Below are 18,109 nucleotides of genomic sequence, written 5' to 3' on the forward strand. Positions count from 1 at the left end.
ATCCGATGTAAATTTTGCTTGGTGAATCTTTTTCCAAATGCTATGCAGTTTGAAGTTGCGGCCTAAACCTCATAAAGTGGGATGATCACTGAAGAAACATATTGAATGACTCTATGTAAAAGTATAGTATGCTTAAAGGTTACTTGTATGCTCAGTTCTACATACTGTTGACTAGAAAACCGATCTATCACGCCAATTAAGTACAACAAAACATTCGAAAGCTGTTCTGCCTGCAGCCAGAAATAGACTTTGACACTCAGCAGTCTAGTATCAGCTGTGCTGTGTTTTTTTAATGCCTGAGTTTCACAACATATTAAACCACTGCTGACAGGACTAGTAGTACCGCAGTAGACATAGACGATGTAGTCCTCGCCATATTGGTAATGACAGCGCACGTGACTCTTTCTTGGTCGCCGCCTGTCGGGCAAGTGCCGTAACTGAAACCTTCAGCTGTCTGTAGAAAAGAAATGAAAAACAAAACACGAAAATCTATATCTGTACTACTGGCTTTGAATCTGCAACATAACACCTTTATGACAAGTATACCCAGATGTAGGCGGTTTATTATCTTTGATATCAAGCTTAAGATTCATCTTAGATATATCTTTCACCATTTCGAAAATAGAGTATTTCAAATCAGCCCTCTGTGCCCACCATTTGTTCTTTCTGGCTCCTCTCTTCTTTAGTGCCCAGCATCGGGTCTAACGCTTCCTTCCACTCCTACATGTTAAACTGTCGCATCGTCCCGTCTGCCGATGTCGTCACCGGGATCACCATCATGCCGTTGACAAAATATGCGGGAGATGAAGCAACGCCTCCTACCGAGAGGAACATGTAGTTGCGTTACGGTAGACCGCTGCACAACATAAACATGTTTGGTCTGCGGAAGAGATTTGGAAATTATTCTATTCATTCATTCGTTTGGCTGATATTACAGTCAGCCAAGGTCGCCCAACTAGCCGTTTCTATTACAAAGGGCTGGCTTTGTAATACATATAGAATACAACACGGTTTATCCGTATCACCCGAGGTACAAGCCCGACCGCGGGAAGGATCGCCCGAAGGCCGGAGGGTGATCCGACCCACGGGAGGGCTGGGACCGTATATACCGTGTTGTATTTCATTTATGTCATACCCGCCTGTAAAAACATATGTTTCGATGCGAAATGCACCAGAAGTTGAAAAAATGTTGTGTCCTCGAACAAAAGATTGTAAATAGAATAGCAACAGCGATTCTAACGTCCGAATCCGGTATCTGGGATCGTCCACACAGCGTACAAGCGTACAGCAGCAAAACTACATGAGCTGAGCCGCCCATGTTCGGCTTGGAAGTATGGCATGCACTGACCAAGCTACACACGAGCTAATGTTTGACATATCAACACCCTTTCTCTGTACCTTTGACCTTGGAGTGTCGCACTGGAATTGGACCTCCTATTGACCCCGGATCTATAACCGTATTCTTGGCGAAAATACATTTCCTTTCAAAAGAGATTCTGAAAGTCATATTTATTCCAGGAGTCCAGCGTTAGCTTACAAATGGATGATATTTTGCTATCTATCGTTTCCCAAAACATTGTCTTCAATACATTTATGTTACATGTCCGGCGTCTGGTCCCGAACAGATCAGAAGACAGATCTAGAGTCGAGTAAGAACACGAGTTTCTTTTTAGCTATAAGAGCACTTATAGATGTATAATTACTGGGACGAAGAGACCATTGGAAACACTCACTCAGCCTCATAGCCAGTAAGCCGAAGGGGCAGTCTGTAAAACTGTCTATAAAACAGTCTGTAGACATGAAAAACACATGTATGAACTCATGGGACTTTTCAAGTACTAGTATATAGTTGTTTTACATGCAGGAATACTAGTAATGGGTTGACTTATTTATCTCTTCTTGTTTTATGCGTCCAATTCATTATTGCGGAAAAAGGGTAAGAACAAGAAAATCTTCAAAAGCTTTCCGAAGGTAAAGATTATCCATGCCTTTACATATCTTTTATATGTTTACATATGGGGCCCGTACAACAGCAGGGACACAGCGGACAAGATAAGCACTGCAGCAAGCAGGGAGGATGGCGTTGTCGCTGAGCTGGTCCCGTCGGTGATACCGGGGCACGTGACGTGGGCTTGAGCGCTCTGGGTCGGGCAGGTGCCGTAGCTGAACCCGTCAGCTGCCTGCGGACACGGAACAGAAAAATTGAAATGAAAATAGGAGTAAAATATGATAAGGACTATACACTCAACCACTGAAAAAAACCCCACAGCAAATAAGTGTAGTCAAATAACATGTTGCGACGGCAATGTACTTTTAGATGATACCAAATCCACGTGTATAACCAACGAATAGCAGGTCATGTATACCTTTCAATTTTTTTCTGGAGGTTATCTCTAAACCATTTGTAAACGTATTATTCACTGTGCAACTTTCGGTACCCACCAGTTGTTCATTCTCTTGTCTCTGTTCTGCAGTGCCCAACATTGAGTCCAATGTTTCTTTCCACTGCTCCAAGCCGAACGATCCGCCTACAGTTGCAGGTACGGGGTTCACCATGATGCCGTTAACGAAATATGTAGGTGTTGCGGCCACGCTCCCTATCATGGAGCAATGGTATTGTCATTGGGGTCTACTATGCTGAAACAAGGACGTTACATATAACGTAACGTAGTGACGTTACATATAACGTCCTTGGTTGAAAAAAGTACCGAACGATCCATACTAGGTATTTTCTACTATCTAGGCTTTTCAGCAAAAAATATTGCAGCGAATGCGCAAGTAGATAGACTATTGGGAATGTTTCGTTAAAATCATTTTAGACTCCACTCTACTCTTCAACTACCCAATGTATTTCCACTTTGAATGTGCATTTTTTGCAGCACTGGTGTACAGAACGATTGTCCACTTACGGTGACAGGCGTACTTGAACTCGACCCTAGCTCTGTGGTTTGGGGAACTCTCGTCCAGCCCCGTCCAGTACTGGTCAGCGGTCACTCCAAGAGTCTGGACAATACCCAACAGCTTACTGCAAAATTACATTCATTTAGTTTGTCTTCATTATTTCCTTAATTCATTTCTGTTTCGTCCTTACTTCTTTATCTACTAGTAGTACTTTAGTACTGCTAGAAGGCTTGGATTGTTATGTTCATTCAGCAACTTGTTGGAGCGAATTTATAACCAAACCGGCAAACGTGCATTGTATTGCTTGAAATACCAAGGACGTTATCTCATATATAACGTCCTTGATCAAATCAATCTTTTGTACTCCCTTCTGATAACGGTATGATTTTGAAGATAAGTTAGCTAAAAAGAACAAAATTGCCCGGTAACTTTGAATTAGATAGAAAATATTTTAAGTCCTGATATAACATTAAGATTTCCAAACGTAAACGTACAGGTATGTAAGGCCTAGGAAAAAAAATGTTGTGTTTCCTGTTTCCCTACCTACCCTAAAAAAACCTGCCGACCCTAGACTTTTTTGGGGTGGGCAGAGGAGTCACAGTTTCCAGTTAGAATTTTTGTTCAGCCTGCTTCCTATTGAAGCAGAAACACTGCTTGTCCTATCTAATGAAGGATAAATGTATCTATTGTGCACAAAATTAAAGTTTGACATTAAAAGAGAAGTGTCCTCATGCACTTCAGTTTACTTTGTTCGACTGTATTGCAATATGTATTGTTTTGGCCAGCCTAAAAACAATTACAAGAAAAAAAAAGAAGATAATCCCTACCTACCGACCCTAATTGTTTCAGGACAGAAACAGGAAACACAACATTTTTTTCCTAGGCCTAAGGAATCAGACCTACCTGTACACCTGTCCCTCCGTCCTGTTCATAACCGCCCCAGAAAACGCCTCCAAGTCAGCCAAGACGCGGTCCATGTAGTCGAACGTGCCGTTGATGCCGATGATAGGCTCAATGATATGTAGAACCTGTAAAACGTTAATGTTACATGTGTTCATAGCTAACACTTTGAAACCCTGGCTCAGGCTCAGCATAGCTAGGATGTGACATGTTGGCACGGCGTTTTCTCTCGACTTGGATGTCGACAGCACCAATACCACTTGTCATTGTTTTGCTTCGTGTCAACAACAGCGTCGCTGTGTTGTTTACTGTGGTTAAAAGTTTTTTTCAAAGACCCATAAATTCCAGAATTCGAAATGTAACGTTAGATCTACATCCCTTTGTTGTTCATGTATATGTTTTGTCTGGCATTCCCAAGAACGCGTCGCTACCTAAAACGACTCGCAAACCAATATAGATGGCACCGAAAACAATTATAGCCTCCTTAGTATTGACTAAGTGGAACAGTACCCCTAACTGGCCTGAGTCTTCCCAACTTTTCCTATTCTTTAAGTGCGAAGGAAAGACCTGTAGTTGTCAATCAGAGGGTAACGTTATTTCCTCGGTACCAACCTGGTGAGTCAAGAAGGCGTACTTGTGGTACGGTAGCGGGAAGAGGTGGATCTTCAGACACACGAGGTTCGGTCCGTACCAGTCCGCTACTTCCTTCAAGATAGGAAAAGCGGCCCTGAAGTCAGGACAGACCAGATCCCCGAATGTCTCGATCTGAATGGGCGCCAGCGGGTTGCCGTTCTTGTAGACATACCCCGTGGGGATGTCGGGTAGGGGGAGGCCGAGGGACGACAAGCTGGCGGCCCCGTCAGCTGAGACGGGGATCGTCCACACAGCGTACAGCAACAAAACTACACGAGCCGAGCCGTCCATGTTCTCATAGAAGATTAGAAATGTCGCACGCAACCAATCACACACTCAGTGGCGTCAACACTCTTGAACTCTTGAACCTATAATCCTAAACACCTTTCCGTCAACAATTTCCCAACCTTGACCTGAGAAATTAAGGAGACCGCACGAGAACTGCTGACCCGAGCTGACCCGTCCAAGGTGCAGTAAGGAAGAATGGCACTGACCAAACTACACACCAGCTAATGTTTGTCACCGTGAGTCAGCATCCTTTTTCTAGACTGTTGACCAGTGTCGCACTGGAATGTACATAAGGCGGTGCTTTCTTCCAATATTGAGATGAATGGACAAGGAGGCTTGGCAACCTTTAGCTCCAACTTCTTTGAGTTTTGGCAGCTGCAGAGGCAACTGATTCCAATCTGTCTGTTCAATATGTCTTCACATATAAAGTTGGGCCTGTCCATAGAAAAAAAGGAGGGACACCAATGATAAAAGCTAATTGATTTCTGAGTAGTAGCTGCCTTCCAAATATTGCCATAAAATGTCTTTACAAATATCTCCAATACAACGTTAGTATTTTGCCTGTTTTATATAGTTTTATAAGATTTGTAAACTGTTCATAAGTTATGCTTTTCCCCTCACTGCATACACATATAGTGCTTGAAAGACAAAGGCACAAAACAAAGCCGAGGTGGTAACGTTATATCTTTTTTGTTTGCCATACCTTTTTGTGTGCAAAGAGATTCTTTTTTACTAAGCCACAGCCGCCTTCCTTAGGGCAATGGTTAAATGGTGTAAAAAGAGTCTCTTTATTCAGTGACGTACCAAAACATTGTCTTCAATACATTTATGTTGGGGTCTTACATGTCCGGTGTCTGGTCCCTAACAGATAAGGAGACAGATCTAGAGTCGAGTAAGAACACGAGTTTCTTTTTAGCTATAAGAGCACTTATAGATGTATAATTACTGGGACGAAGAGACCATTGGAAACACTCACTCAGCCTCATAGCTAGTAAGCCGAAGGGGCAGTCTGTAAAACTGTCTATAAAAGGTGGTAACGTTATATCTTTTGTGTTTGCCATCCCTTTTTGTGTGCAAAGAGATTCTTTTTTACTAAGCCACAGCCGCCTTCCTTAGGGCAATGGTTAAATGGTGTAAAAAGAGTCTCTTTATTCTGTGACGTACCAACCTAATGAAACTATTCATTGCTATGCGCTTCACAAAGTGTCCAACAGAGGTCGCTGTTTAGGGTAAGGGAAGAGTCATCGATCACGTGACCTGCTAGGCAGCAGCCATCTTGAATGTTTTTTGTGGGCGGAGGAAAACAAGACGCTTCGGACATCTGCATAGTTGTAGTGTAGTTCGCTTGGCCTGTGGACGCTAAAACCCAACGTTTGTCCTCCTAAAGGGACCAAAGATGGGAAACATAAACACAGTGGGGCCGAACGAAGCCCTGGTGGTGTCAGGTGAGTGTGGTTTTCGTGCGTAAATGTCTTCTATCTCTGGTAAACACGCGCAGATGTGCGCTGGTACTGATGCGACCCGGCCCACACAGGGTCGACGATTTACATTTTTTTCGCGATAAAAGGAAGGAAATTCCAGCGTTATCAGTACAAACCTACGTTGTGTGGTAGGCATAACACGCCAGTGAATTTATGTGAAGGGAAAACCAGGCGAATATGTTCTGTAAATGTTGCAATTTTGTAATAAATTTTTTAGGGAAGTGAGGTGGGAAATACAGTATGTCTTTCAGGACAGAAGGGAACAAAAGGTATCATGACAGGGGTGTGGCGTGGGGAGGGGCTAAACGGGCATTGCTCAGGAACTCCGACAGAAATCTTCCATATTAAACACATCATAATTCACATAGTAGTATTTTGTAAGGAGGAACATTGCTACACCACATGTGAGTCGTGACAAATTCTTCTGGCAACACTGTTGCATAATTTAACAACTACCAAATTGTCCATCACAATTATCTAGATTTGTTGCCATGGGAAGTTGTGACATCATTGTGATCATGTCGACAGAACTGTGACACATCTCTGAACATTCTAGTTAAGAAGGACTAATATCATGCTTGTGAGATGTCTCCCTGATCCGTCCACTGGGGATTTGGTGCTCATAAAAATTTGATAGCGACAGTACTAAATTGTGTTTGGGAAGAGATTTCAGTGGAGCTTCCGTTATGATTCTACTCTACACGTACAATCATAGCAGATGGAGGAATGGAAGGTTGTTGTCAGTACATTTTGTATATCATTTCAGAACAATTCACAGATGGACTGTAAAATCTTGTCCAAAGTCGTGCTTTTCAACCCATCTAATCTACATTATAAATGTGTGTGGGCTCGCAAATGATATGGCAAATTTTGAAAAGAAAACTGATCAAATGTTTGTCACACCTCGAAGAAACATGAGAATCATATTTCATGACCTAAGATAGCCGTCATTTCTAGGGCAGTTGTTGACCTATCAAAATGTTGAACATTTTTTTTTTGTTACTAGGGTAACATTTGAAGGCCATTTGATAGGAATTGGTATGATAGTATATAAGTGCAAGTGAGTATGATATATGAGTGCCTGTCAGCAAGGGAACCATAAATATTTTATTTTTGTACTCACATGCACTCTCATTTGTATGTGTGGAACACCCATAACCTCTGCTATATGTAAACATTACTGCCAGAAACATATGCCAATGTCACACGTTAAGTTCATGTATCGTGAAGGACGTATCTAGTGAAAGCCGTCTCCGTTTGTGAATCATATGCTATGCACAGACCAAGCGAATTCATGTCACAGCGCCATGAATATTTGTGAGGGTGACCGTTTCTCTCTTCATTAGAATTTCAAAGCAGCTCAGATTATGGTTCACTTGTGCTGACAATAACACAGACTGCTAACACAAAGAGTGTATTTCCACTATTCAGTAAGTAGGTTACACTTACAGTGGTAACTACACATGCCTTCCATGTATTCCATATCTCATGAGGTAACATTCTAGCTTGGAGGCATGGCTAAAATGTGATGCCTGCTTGTTTATTTAGTACTGTCGTAAGTGCGTTGATCACAGGAAAGATTACTGTGAATGAAAAACTCATTGCATGTAATTACACTTTTATGTGGATCATTTGTATGCCCCAAAATACTGCTGTCGGGGTCTAGATAAATTTTGAACCTCTTCCACAGAACTGTACATGTATTTTGTTCAGTTTAGTTGTAATACTCTGAAGTTGACAGAAGCCATAGCAGGTTGACTTTCAAAAAATGTTTATCACACATGTAGATTTTGTGTACATTTGGTAATAGAGTTTTATGACCTCTTGATTACACATAGAGAAAGATAGGAGCTTAGTGTAGTTGTGGCCACATATGTGTGATAATCTATATATATATAGGTAACATCAGTTGTAAAGCATTTCAAGAGACTGTTCATGCATGCTCAATGGCGAACGCTATGCATGCATGTACAGTTGGTATGCGTGACGGCAAGCATGTACATGGTCATTACGGCTTCAGGGTGTTTTGCAGTCAGCGTTGAGTGCCCAGTGTGACCGATGCAGAGAATACGGTCTTGATTGCCCAGATTGTTGCCAAATTGCATCTGTAGAGGGCACTTGTAGACTCTACTGGAGACTCTAGGGCCACTTTTCGGTGGGATTTTGGTGACACAGGCGGAAAGAAAGTCAATTAAAGAACCATTGACTTGTCGTTAGCATATGCAAACACTGTATACATTGTTGCAGCATACTGTACAGTCAATGTATGACAATACTATCACCTGGTATCCTGGTGATTTTCAAATGCTAGGGAGCTGAACAACAGTGTTTCTTCTATACTATTACCTACAGAAATAAAAGAGCCATAAGGCCTACCACTGCTAAGAAGCCTGGAAAGTCTCTAAAAGATTACCTAAATAGAAACTGTTATGCCCTAACCCAGGACTGGAAGAAAAGTTAGGTATGTTGGAGGGCAATCGCTTAAGGATGAAGTCAAAGTGTTAGATTGTAATCTTAACAAGTTCAAGGACACCTGGCAGAATTGCTAGTCACTTAGGAATCCAAGTATGTACTGTATAGGTAGGAAAATCCTGTACAGGGAATGAACACACGTTACACACCTGAGCATTGTTCTATCTGTGGTATGTATTTTCACTATTTGTGTTGTTGGGTAAACTGAGCCGCTGTAGCTAGGGTTATGATAATGGTGATAGGGAGTGTTGATAAGGGTATATGGCATATCATGACAGCCGATTATAGATATATGGCAAAAAAACAAATTGGCATGCATAGAAAACCAGCCTTTGGTTGAGAAGTGGTTGTTCAACAGAACTTCAGTCTTGTGTTGTAAATAAGATCTCTCTTAAGATTCAAGAATTCAAGAGAGGAAGCAAACCTAAAACAAAGAATGCTAAGAATTTTGCTTTAAGGCATCTATGTTCTTTAAGGCTCACATCCATGCTGTTGTCAGTGTATCATGCATGATCTGTTTTTATAAACATAAACATGTAGAAAGTGTGCAAATTTAGTATTTAAGTTCCATGTTCTATGGGTCTACAGTAATTGTTTAAAGAGCACAGAAAGATTGTCCATGCCCTGAAAATAGATCACTGTTTAGGAAATTTTCCATGCTAAAATTTTCCATGAGGAAATAAAAGACCAAGCGGTCATTGAGGCAAGGTAATGTGAGCGTGAGTCATTGTTTGGCAACCTACAGGACGTTGACCCTAGACAATGGGCCATGTATTGCAATTGCGCACACAATGCAGGTATAATCTGTGTCAGTTTACTGATGTCACATATGTTTAATGTCATGTGAAATTATTGTGACTTGACTAAGACTTGTCACCTTACGTCTCCATGTTGAAAAAAAGTCACACTGAAAGAATTAACAAAAAATAACTAGTTATTTGTAGATCTTACAAAACACATTACTATATGTAATTATAATCAGAATAGATCCATGTACAGCTTGGACATTTTTTTTTAATCGTGAAGTTGCTGTTTATAAATATGATACTGAAATTGAAGGATGCACATTTAACAAACTCTGATTTGAACAGATTGCAAAAATTGTTTTCAGGGTTGTAAGCCAGCAGTGTTGTAGAAAAGAGATAGTATGTATCAATGCTTGGGCAGCTTGAATATAAAACAATGGAAAGATCATTCAATTGTCCATGTCTGTATATTTACATAGCTAGTTAGTACTAGTATTGTGGTCATCATTGTTGGAGAATATAACCAATCATATTTTGTATTACGCAGGTGGTTGTTGTGGTGCAGATACAAGGAAGACTGTGATTGGTGGATGGGCCTGGGCATGGTGGTTGGTTACTGATGTGCAAAGGTAAGGATCAACCAATTAGTGGTTGTTATGATACCACTCATGTTTTTGATTTTTAGGAAATCAGTATACCTTTTGCGCTACAGAGTACATGGCACACTGTACACAGCACTGTATAATTTCTTTCCAGAAGGTATTTCCAAGTTCTTAGATCGCAGAAGTTAATCAGAAAAAACATTACATTGATAACTCTCTTTATGAATAATAAAGCTAAATTTGATGAAATATGAAGTATACTGTATCTCTCCACAGCCACACCCCAAAGTTAATTTGAAAGATGCACATGTATTAGGTTATAATCAGATCATGGCTATGCGAGGTATCTTGATTGATCAAGTCAAACAAAATAACATAGATTATTAAAAAATGGGACCTACACTACCAGTCGAACCAGGTATTCATAGTAAATATTTAATCTTATTTTAAAAACCCAGAATTCAAGACGATTCCTGATTGATGTATACGTTACTGTCATTCAGGCCCCAGTTCTTCACTTAGCTCAGCTTCCATTTCGTCATTGGCCACCTTTATGCACCAAGAAGTCCCTTCGTGGTGTAATCGTGTTAGAAAGGGAATTACAGGAACTGAGCCCGCTGTATTGCGTTTCCGGCCCTCCGGGAAATCGATAATGCGGCCTGGACTGTTTCAAGGAGCGATAGTGCGTGAAATGCAAACTCTTCATATAACGGGCACCATAAACCCTTCAATATTTAAGTGTTATTTTAGGTTAACTACGTAGTACCAGTATGCAATAATAGTCTTGATCTCTGAACTCTTAGTCTTTATTTATATAATACGGCAGCAAAGTTATGAAAATATTGCAATTATGATACCTGTCTTTACAGTTGGTAGCAGATTTTTTCGCATATACCGCATTTCTTCTCAGAAGCTTTTGTAATAATAGTATTCCAAGCCAGTTCGAGAGTAAAATTATTCAGTAATGCAACCCTATCAAAACCGAAGGTAGATTTTATGAGAGCAGAGCTGTTTTCCCAGAGGCCTTGTATCCTCTGCTGCAGTCATTAGCCTGCATGGGGGACGACCTGCTGCACTGACATGCTGCTTTGATGTGACATGAATAACAGACATCCTTCATGCATGCCCTCGTACGATTAGAGTCATACCTCAATGAAGAGTGCGAAATCTTAGTACAGTCAAACCTGTATTAGGGGCCACCTCTACAGAGGGGCCACCTGTCCATAGTGGCCACTTTTTGTCGGTCCCTTGGGTATTTCATCTACAAGTTGCCACCTCTATACAGAGGCCACCTGTCTATAGTGGCCATATTTGTCCGGTCCCTTGAGTGGCCACTATAGACAGGTTTGACTGTAGCTATTTGTGCAAAAAGCTGGTACAAGAATACTGTATTTTACTGTTGTAATGCTAGAAATACATTTGTAGAAATGTATATAATCATGTGGATCATACAAGTAATAATCCCATATAAAATGTATAGCTGCTTTCATGCTAGATTGTTTTATGTTGTGTATTGAATAATGACATTTTCAGTTTGGCTTTCTTGTAGAATCGTTAACTGAAACTAACTTTTTCTCCTCCCCTTCCCCAGGCTGTCTCTTGAGGTCATGACCCTTAACCCGACCTGTGAGAGTGTGGAGACAGCGGAGGGCGTGCCCTTGACCGTGACAGGCGTGGCACAGGTCAAGGTCATGACGGAGCCGGAGCTGCTGAGCACAGCCTGTGAACAGTTCCTGGGGAAATCTGTGTCACACATCGAGTCTGTCATCCTGCAGACACTGGAGGGGCATCTCAGGGCTATCCTGGGTAGGTAATGGGACAGGGGGGTCGTCTCAGGGCTATCCTGGGTAGGTAACGGGACATGGGGGTCGTGATGGGACACGCAAGCTGGGTAGGTGATGGGACACGTGGGTCATTTCAGGGCTATCCTGGGTAGGAAATCGGACATGGGGGTCGTCTTGGCTATCCTGGGGAGGTAGTATAACACATGGGTTCTCTCATGGCTATCCTGGATTGGCATTAGGACACGTGGGTCATTTCAGGGCAATCCTGGGTCGTTAATGAGACATGTGGGTTATCTCAGGACCATCCCGGGTAGGTAGTGGGGCCCAGGATTCAGGAATATCTTTAGTATGTGTTTGAGACATGTGGGTCATCTTCCTGTTCTAACTTATAATATGCTACATGTCTTTTTCTCCAGGCACACTGACTGTGGAGGCAGTCTACAAGGACAGGGACCAGTTTGCCCAGCTGGTACGAGAGGTGGCCTCCCCCGACGTCGGTCGCATGGGCATCGAGATTCTGTCCTTCACCATCAAGGACGTCTTCGACCGCGTGGAGTACCTGTCGTCTCTCGGCAGATCGCAGACGGCCGCCGTGAAGAGAGATGCCGACATCGGTGTGGCTGAGGCAGAGAGAGACGCAGGAATCAGGGTGAGTCTGGAGACGTTTGCTATAGTCTTAAATTGTGCAGTCAAGGCTGTGAACATTATTAATGTAAGACATGTGAGCTGAAGTCATAAGTGCCTTGCTGAATTTGAGGACTGTAACACTGTTTACTTCTCTCCACAATAGCAGAAGGCTTTTCTAAAGGTTGTCTCGGAACAGCGTTCCCGCCAGGTTCTTGAAAGTATGCGTCCAAATATTGGGGAGGGGGGTAATGAGCGCCGGAGGCGCGAGACGAGCGCCGCAGGCGCTCGCTTTCTAGGGGGGTCCGGGGGCCTGCTCCCCCGGGAAAATTTGGATTTTCAAACCCTCTAAAACACAATTTCCTGCAATTTGAGAGGAAAATCATGCGCTTGGGATTGGATGTCGGTTGCATCTTTTACTCCGGTTATTCAGTAATCGACGACCGCCCTCTCGAACCCCAAAAATACGTTATATGAAAAACAAAAACTATAAGCACAGGGAATCAGCCTTCCGTGATCTGGCCAGGGTATAATTTGTCCAGACATGAAAATTTTTGATGCTTCGCAACAGGGCTCTAGCCAGTTCGTCAGCCCATGGAAAAATTTTGCCAATTTTTTCCGTCATTGAATCAAAAAAGGTCTAACGTTACCGAGTCGTGCGATCGATGTTGCGCCCTCCCGCATCAAATAGTTTTCCGAGACGATAAAATAACGACGCCATCACGCACATTTTGTGGTTTTTTTCTATTTTTCCCGATGATTTTACTCAAAATTTTCGTATCGGTGGGTTTTTACAAGGCCGTGCCGTCATTTTCCACGAGCGTGCGAAATCTTTGGCTGGATTTCTTTTTAAATAGACCAAGAACGTTATACATTACTCGAAGGAGGACGATATGCTGCCTCTTTGGTAGTGATCAGTGCCGGTGTAGCCTTGAAGCAGTAGCCAGAAAGACGTCCAAACGTGCTGGGCGTTGCGATCGACGATCCGTCTGGGGAGGGGGGCGTGCCGCGCCATGTGCCACGGAGGCCAGTGCCAGTGCACAGCCGACTCGATCGACGCTTGACAACAATATTGCGGCCCCTTTTCTGCCACAAATTTTGTCTTTTTGAAACATAAGAAATTTTGCAAATAACAAATAAAGTGTACAGTTTTGGATTCTTCACTTATTTACCGCGCACCGCTTTTTTAACTTGGATAAATGGGGAAACTTTAATAGTAAATTGTTAGCAGCTAGGGAAGAAACTTGCCAGGCGACACGGTCGGCTACCAATATCACAAAACAACGTCACGTGCGCCTAATACTCCGTAACTTTTGTTTTTTTTCCCGGTGACCAATGACAGAGTACAACATTACATTTATCAAACGCTGATTGGTTACTAAGATGATTGGATTTGGACCTGGTGGCCAATCTAGACTGCTTGGCGCCGGTGGCCTGCTGCCAAAGATACCGACTGCCAATCAATTGCCCACAGCGTGAGAACTTTTGTTAAGATGTGCAGCACTCGCACAGAACAGTTTGTTTGCTCAATACTAGTTTTACCCACACATCTTTAACAAATACGTGAAAATGAGGATAAGTAAGTATCATGTTAAAATCAGAATATAAAATCTATATAAGATTTCTTCCAGACGAGTGTTAGAGAATGCTGACTGTCAGATGTATGTCACGGACTACAAAAAATTACATTGCGCAACGGACAGCTCAGACTGGCGCGTGGCTGGGTGTGTCGCACGTGGGTCCGCTAGTTGTAAAACGTGCGGCGCTCCGCCCCATGCCCAGACTACTGGGATGACCGGAAAGTGAACAATTTGAAGTTTAAATTGTAAAGGTAGGATTCCTTCTTATAAACACAGATTTTTTGAAAGATTCCAGATACATTTTGTACACTGGTGGTACAGGTCAGCCTTTCTTTCAGATTTTTTTATGGACGCATTCAGCCGAGCCGAATGCGTCTTTCCAGAAAAAAATGCGTCCAAAGACGTAAAGACGTATGCCTGGCGGGAACGCTGTCTCGGAACTTATATATCTTCATTTGTGATGGATTGAATCGAGTAATTTTACATTGTAAGTACTAGTAGACCAATGCATCTACATCGGCTTTAATAGAACAAACCTTGCACAAGAAAGATTATCGCATTGTACAGCTGTCTCGTGTACATGCTCTACTTAAACCTGCTGAATTCTGTACCCACCAGGAAGCTGAATGTGAGAAGGCAAGGATGGACGTTCGATACGACGCGGACACGCTGATCGCTGACCACGACAGAATGTTCAAACTGAAGAAGTCGGAGTATGAGATGGAAGTGCAGGCCAAGGTTAGTTTAAATTGAAAGTTGCTTTGTAATACCTTGTTGTATTCACATTCTTAGGCTGCATCTAGCCAAACATGTTGTATCTATGTGTGACACTGATGTATTGACAGGAACTTGACATTTTGTTGTTTCATGAAAACAGAAAGCCGAGGCCAACCTGGCCTACGAGCTGCAGGCTGCAAAAGTTCGACAGAAGATCCGTAACGAGGAGATTGAGATTGAGGTTGTGGAGCGCCGTAAGCAGATCGACATTGAGGAGAAGGAGATCCAGCGTAAGGACAAGGAACTGATCGCCATTGTGAGGCGCCCAGCCGAGGCAGAGGCCTACAAGGTGCAGACAATAGCAGAGGGCAAGAGGTAGGAACTGCTAGGTTGTTAGGTTTTCCTATAAAGTAGCATAGGATTTCTGTAGTAGCTGTACTGTAGTGGCGCCAAATGACCAAGTGGCCATACAGTGGACAATGATCCAGGGGTAACGTATTCAATTCCTAGAATTCCTGGTCTGGATGTAGTTGTCCTTGGGAAAGGCACTTTAACCAGCTTTTCCCCCTAAATTCAATTGTAGAAATGAGTACCTGACTTCAGTTAGGAAGGTAAAACTTGGTGGAAAAAGAGGGATGGGCTCTGCGCTCCAATACTATACCCTAGACACAGTGGATAACAACCCACTGACCCTTTGGCCTCAAGAAGGCTATAGGACAACCTTAGGCATTACCTTTTAGCTCTTGTAAGATTCTTTGTACAGATTATGAGAAATGAAAAGCAAACACTGCAAAGTCTATCCCTCCTTCCTGAGATGTATGTTATTTGTTGTTTCCAGGACACAGACCGTCAAGGTGGCCCAGGCTGACTCAGGTAAGATCAAGCTGATCGGAGAGGCTGACGCCAGTGCAATCGAAGCCATCGGAAAGGCGGAGGCAGAGCGCATGAGACAGAAGGCCGCGGCGTACAAGATGTACGGAGATGCCGCCATGATGGCTCTGGTGTTGGAGTCCCTGCCTAAGGTGGGGGCATTTCATGTGTTTTTTATTTCTATTGATTTCCACACACAAGTCAGGGAAAGTGTATCTTCTATGTTAGACCTCACATGGTATTTTCTATCAGTCAGGTAGATATTTTTGATTTTCAACAACACCGTTCATTGTACATTATATTGTTCTTCACCAAATCAATGAAACAAATCCCGAAGCATTTGCCATCACATATTAGGAGCTTTAGCACTTCCAAAAGTAATTTCATCAGGTTGGCAAAATGTAGGATATAGGAGAATTCGTGTACACAACCAGGATGTACTTACTTTGCTTACGTTACGGTGTCTATCAGACACCTTTCTCAGAACTTCTGACTGGAGTTCTGCTTCTTGCTGCTATATATATTGCTGATGTAGGTGGCGCTTTTGTTGCGAGAACACAATCCCAAACGTGGCGAAGTTTGTATACCCCCCCTCGTCCTGGTTTATCACTGGGGTTGACTTTCTTATCCAGAGCTTAAGCACTTTAAAAACCCACTGTTCATGTCCCATCCCCAGATTGCTGCAGAAGCGTCTGCTCCATTGGCTAGGACCGAGGAGATCGTGCTGCTGGGCGGAGAAGGCAGCCGCAGCACACAGGAGATCACCAAGCTGATCAGCGAGCTCCCGCCGGCTGTGCAAGCCCTCACCGGAGTCGACCTGTCCAAGGTGAGCATGGGATATTAGCTACCAAATGACAAATATTTCCTCTCCTCATTTTCTTAAAACGTATGTTTGCCTGCTTGCAACTTAACCGTCCAAGGCGAACATGGCTCGAGCTCGTAAAAGTAGATATTAGCTACCAAATGCCAAATATTTCCCCTCCTCATCTTCTCAAAAAGTACAGTCCACTGCTTGCAACTTGAACTGTCCATGGAGAGCATGCTTGGAAAAGTGGATATTAGCTAGCAGATGCTTTACCGATGGATGCATGCGTTATCAATTTGACAGATGTAATGTTTCTAATTACTACAAGAATGTACAAGAATGGCATTGTCATCTCTACAATAATCTTTGTGAATAATATTTTTTCTTCTGCTTGTTTTTCAGGTGTTGACTAAGGTGCCCGGAGCAAAGTAGGCCTGTATGCACAAACACAGGCAGATTTCTTCTTCCTAGTTCTCATCAGTAGTTTGTATAATACCCTACACCAGACCTACTGTTTTAGTGGTACCCCTGATTGTGCTAGAATGTTAGGCTCTAGACTTTCATTTGTCTTTGTTCACATATAGTAATAGCTAATGTACAGTACAATTTTGCCAGTAGACAGTATGTTGCTGTTACTGTTAGAACAATTGCTAACCCAAGATACTTTAGACGGTATTGTATAAACAGCTGAAGGCAACTTAGATATAATGCATGTTTTACACATTTGTACAACTTGACAGTCTTTTCTAATGCAGTTTAACTCTGCTTGTATCACAAGCGAGGCTATCCCCTATCTTTTTCTGTACATTGCCCATTATCTACAGTGTATGTGCACTACAAGGAAATCCAAATGTATGAAGTTAAACTGAATGTAATGTTAGGAAAGTTTATCTGTTTGATTTTAACAATTTCTTTAGGAACAGAGGCATGTATGTGTGCGTAGATATTTCAAGACTTTGAAGGATCTAGTCATTTCAGCCTTTCATGGCTTAGTGTTGTAGCAAAGTGGATTTTGTTGTACACAGGAAAGCTCATATTCAACAAACGGGTTAAGTTATTCTGGCATGTCAATGGTAGCTTGCACCACAGTTGGTAGATGTTAGCATTGTAGTGCCTAGATCTACTCTAGAACATATCCATCAAATAATGCAGGCACCCGAGTATAGATAGACCAGGCGGACCTGTTTTCAGATGTATATAATCTGTGTGTATTGTTTTTAGGTAATGTTGGACATGGGATGAGATTCTTCCTGATTCTGTCTTGTTGTTCACTTTTGAAACTTGGCTTGGAAGTAATGTTAACATGTTTTGCAACGTAAATTGGCGCATATGTTTTCTTTATGTGCAAGGGTTTACGATGTGTGTTTGTGGACATGATGATACAGTAAAAACAACTTCTGGCAGCAGTGATAGACAACTTACTAAAGCATCATCAAGCTACAACTACTTTGGTAAATAACCTCTAACACTTTTTTTATGGATGATGATTTTAACTCATTGATTTTATTGAATTTTCTTATTTGAAGGAAATATCCTGTGGTTATTTTACTACCTCTATACCTCAAATGAAGCACTTTCTGAAGGCCTTTTCTATTAAAAGCTTTGAAACAAACATGCATCTTAGATGCTAACTGTACGAGTCTTAATTAAAAGCCAGCCAATTGGGTGGTTAGAAGGAATTCCTGATTTTCAAGGAAATACCCTTT

The 18,109-nt window shown here is 42.3% G+C and overlaps 2 protein-coding genes across 2 annotated transcripts; one reads left to right on the plus strand and one right to left on the minus strand.

Annotated features, from left to right (window-relative positions):
• Window positions 1–1,494: 1,494 nt before the first annotated feature.
• On the minus strand, window positions 1,495–5,384 carry LOC118426716. The gene is made up of 5 exons (XM_035836258.1): window positions 4,414–5,384; window positions 3,805–3,929; window positions 2,910–3,025; window positions 2,443–2,597; window positions 1,495–2,180 (listed from the first exon to the last, which is right to left on the minus strand). The coding sequence occupies exons 1-5, from the start codon at window positions 4,723–4,725 to the stop codon at window positions 2,010–2,012; spliced, it is 879 nt and encodes a 292-aa protein (XP_035692151.1). The 5' UTR covers window positions 4,726–5,384; the 3' UTR covers window positions 1,495–2,009.
• A 586-nt stretch (window positions 5,385–5,970) lies between these two features.
• Window positions 5,971–18,026, plus strand: LOC118425550 (flotillin-2-like). Its single transcript, XM_035834473.1, has 9 exons — window positions 5,971–6,167; window positions 9,969–10,050; window positions 11,615–11,829; window positions 12,224–12,456; window positions 14,630–14,749; window positions 14,889–15,103; window positions 15,567–15,750; window positions 16,275–16,424; window positions 16,806–18,026. Exons 1-9 carry the CDS (start codon window positions 6,119–6,121, stop codon window positions 16,833–16,835), a joined length of 1,278 nt encoding a protein of 425 aa, XP_035690366.1. The 5' UTR covers window positions 5,971–6,118; the 3' UTR covers window positions 16,836–18,026.
• Window positions 18,027–18,109: the final 83 nt, after the last annotated feature.

Source organism: Branchiostoma floridae, chromosome 11 (assembly GCF_000003815.2).
Source record: "Branchiostoma floridae strain S238N-H82 chromosome 11, Bfl_VNyyK, whole genome shotgun sequence".
NCBI classification, from domain to species: Eukaryota; Metazoa; Chordata; class Leptocardii; order Amphioxiformes; family Branchiostomatidae; genus Branchiostoma; species Branchiostoma floridae.

What these genes read in the sequence shown, in the direction of transcription:
- LOC118426716 (XM_035836258.1), bottom strand. Translation starts at nt 4,725, where the DNA reads ATGGACGGCTCGGCTCGTGTAGTTTTGTTGCTGTACGCTGTGTGGACG. An exon ending in ACGGAGGGACAGGTGTACAG is followed by an intron (nt 3,026 to 3,804) that starts GTAGGTCTGATT and finishes GTAATTTTGCAG; the next exon opens with TAAGCTGTTGGGTATTGTCC. An exon ending in GTTCAAGTACGCCTGTCACC is followed by an intron (nt 2,598 to 2,909) that starts GTAAGTGGACAA and finishes GCTCCATGATAG; the next exon opens with GGAGCGTGGCCGCAACACCT.
- LOC118425550 (XM_035834473.1), top strand. Translation starts at nt 6,119, where the DNA reads ATGGGAAACATAAACACAGTGGGGCCGAACGAAGCCCTGGTGGTGTCA. An exon ending in GCATCTCAGGGCTATCCTGG is followed by an intron (nt 11,830 to 12,223) that starts GTAGGTAATGGG and finishes CTTTTTCTCCAG; the next exon opens with GCACACTGACTGTGGAGGCA. An exon ending in TGTTGGAGTCCCTGCCTAAG is followed by an intron (nt 15,751 to 16,274) that starts GTGGGGGCATTT and finishes TCCCATCCCCAG; the next exon opens with ATTGCTGCAGAAGCGTCTGC.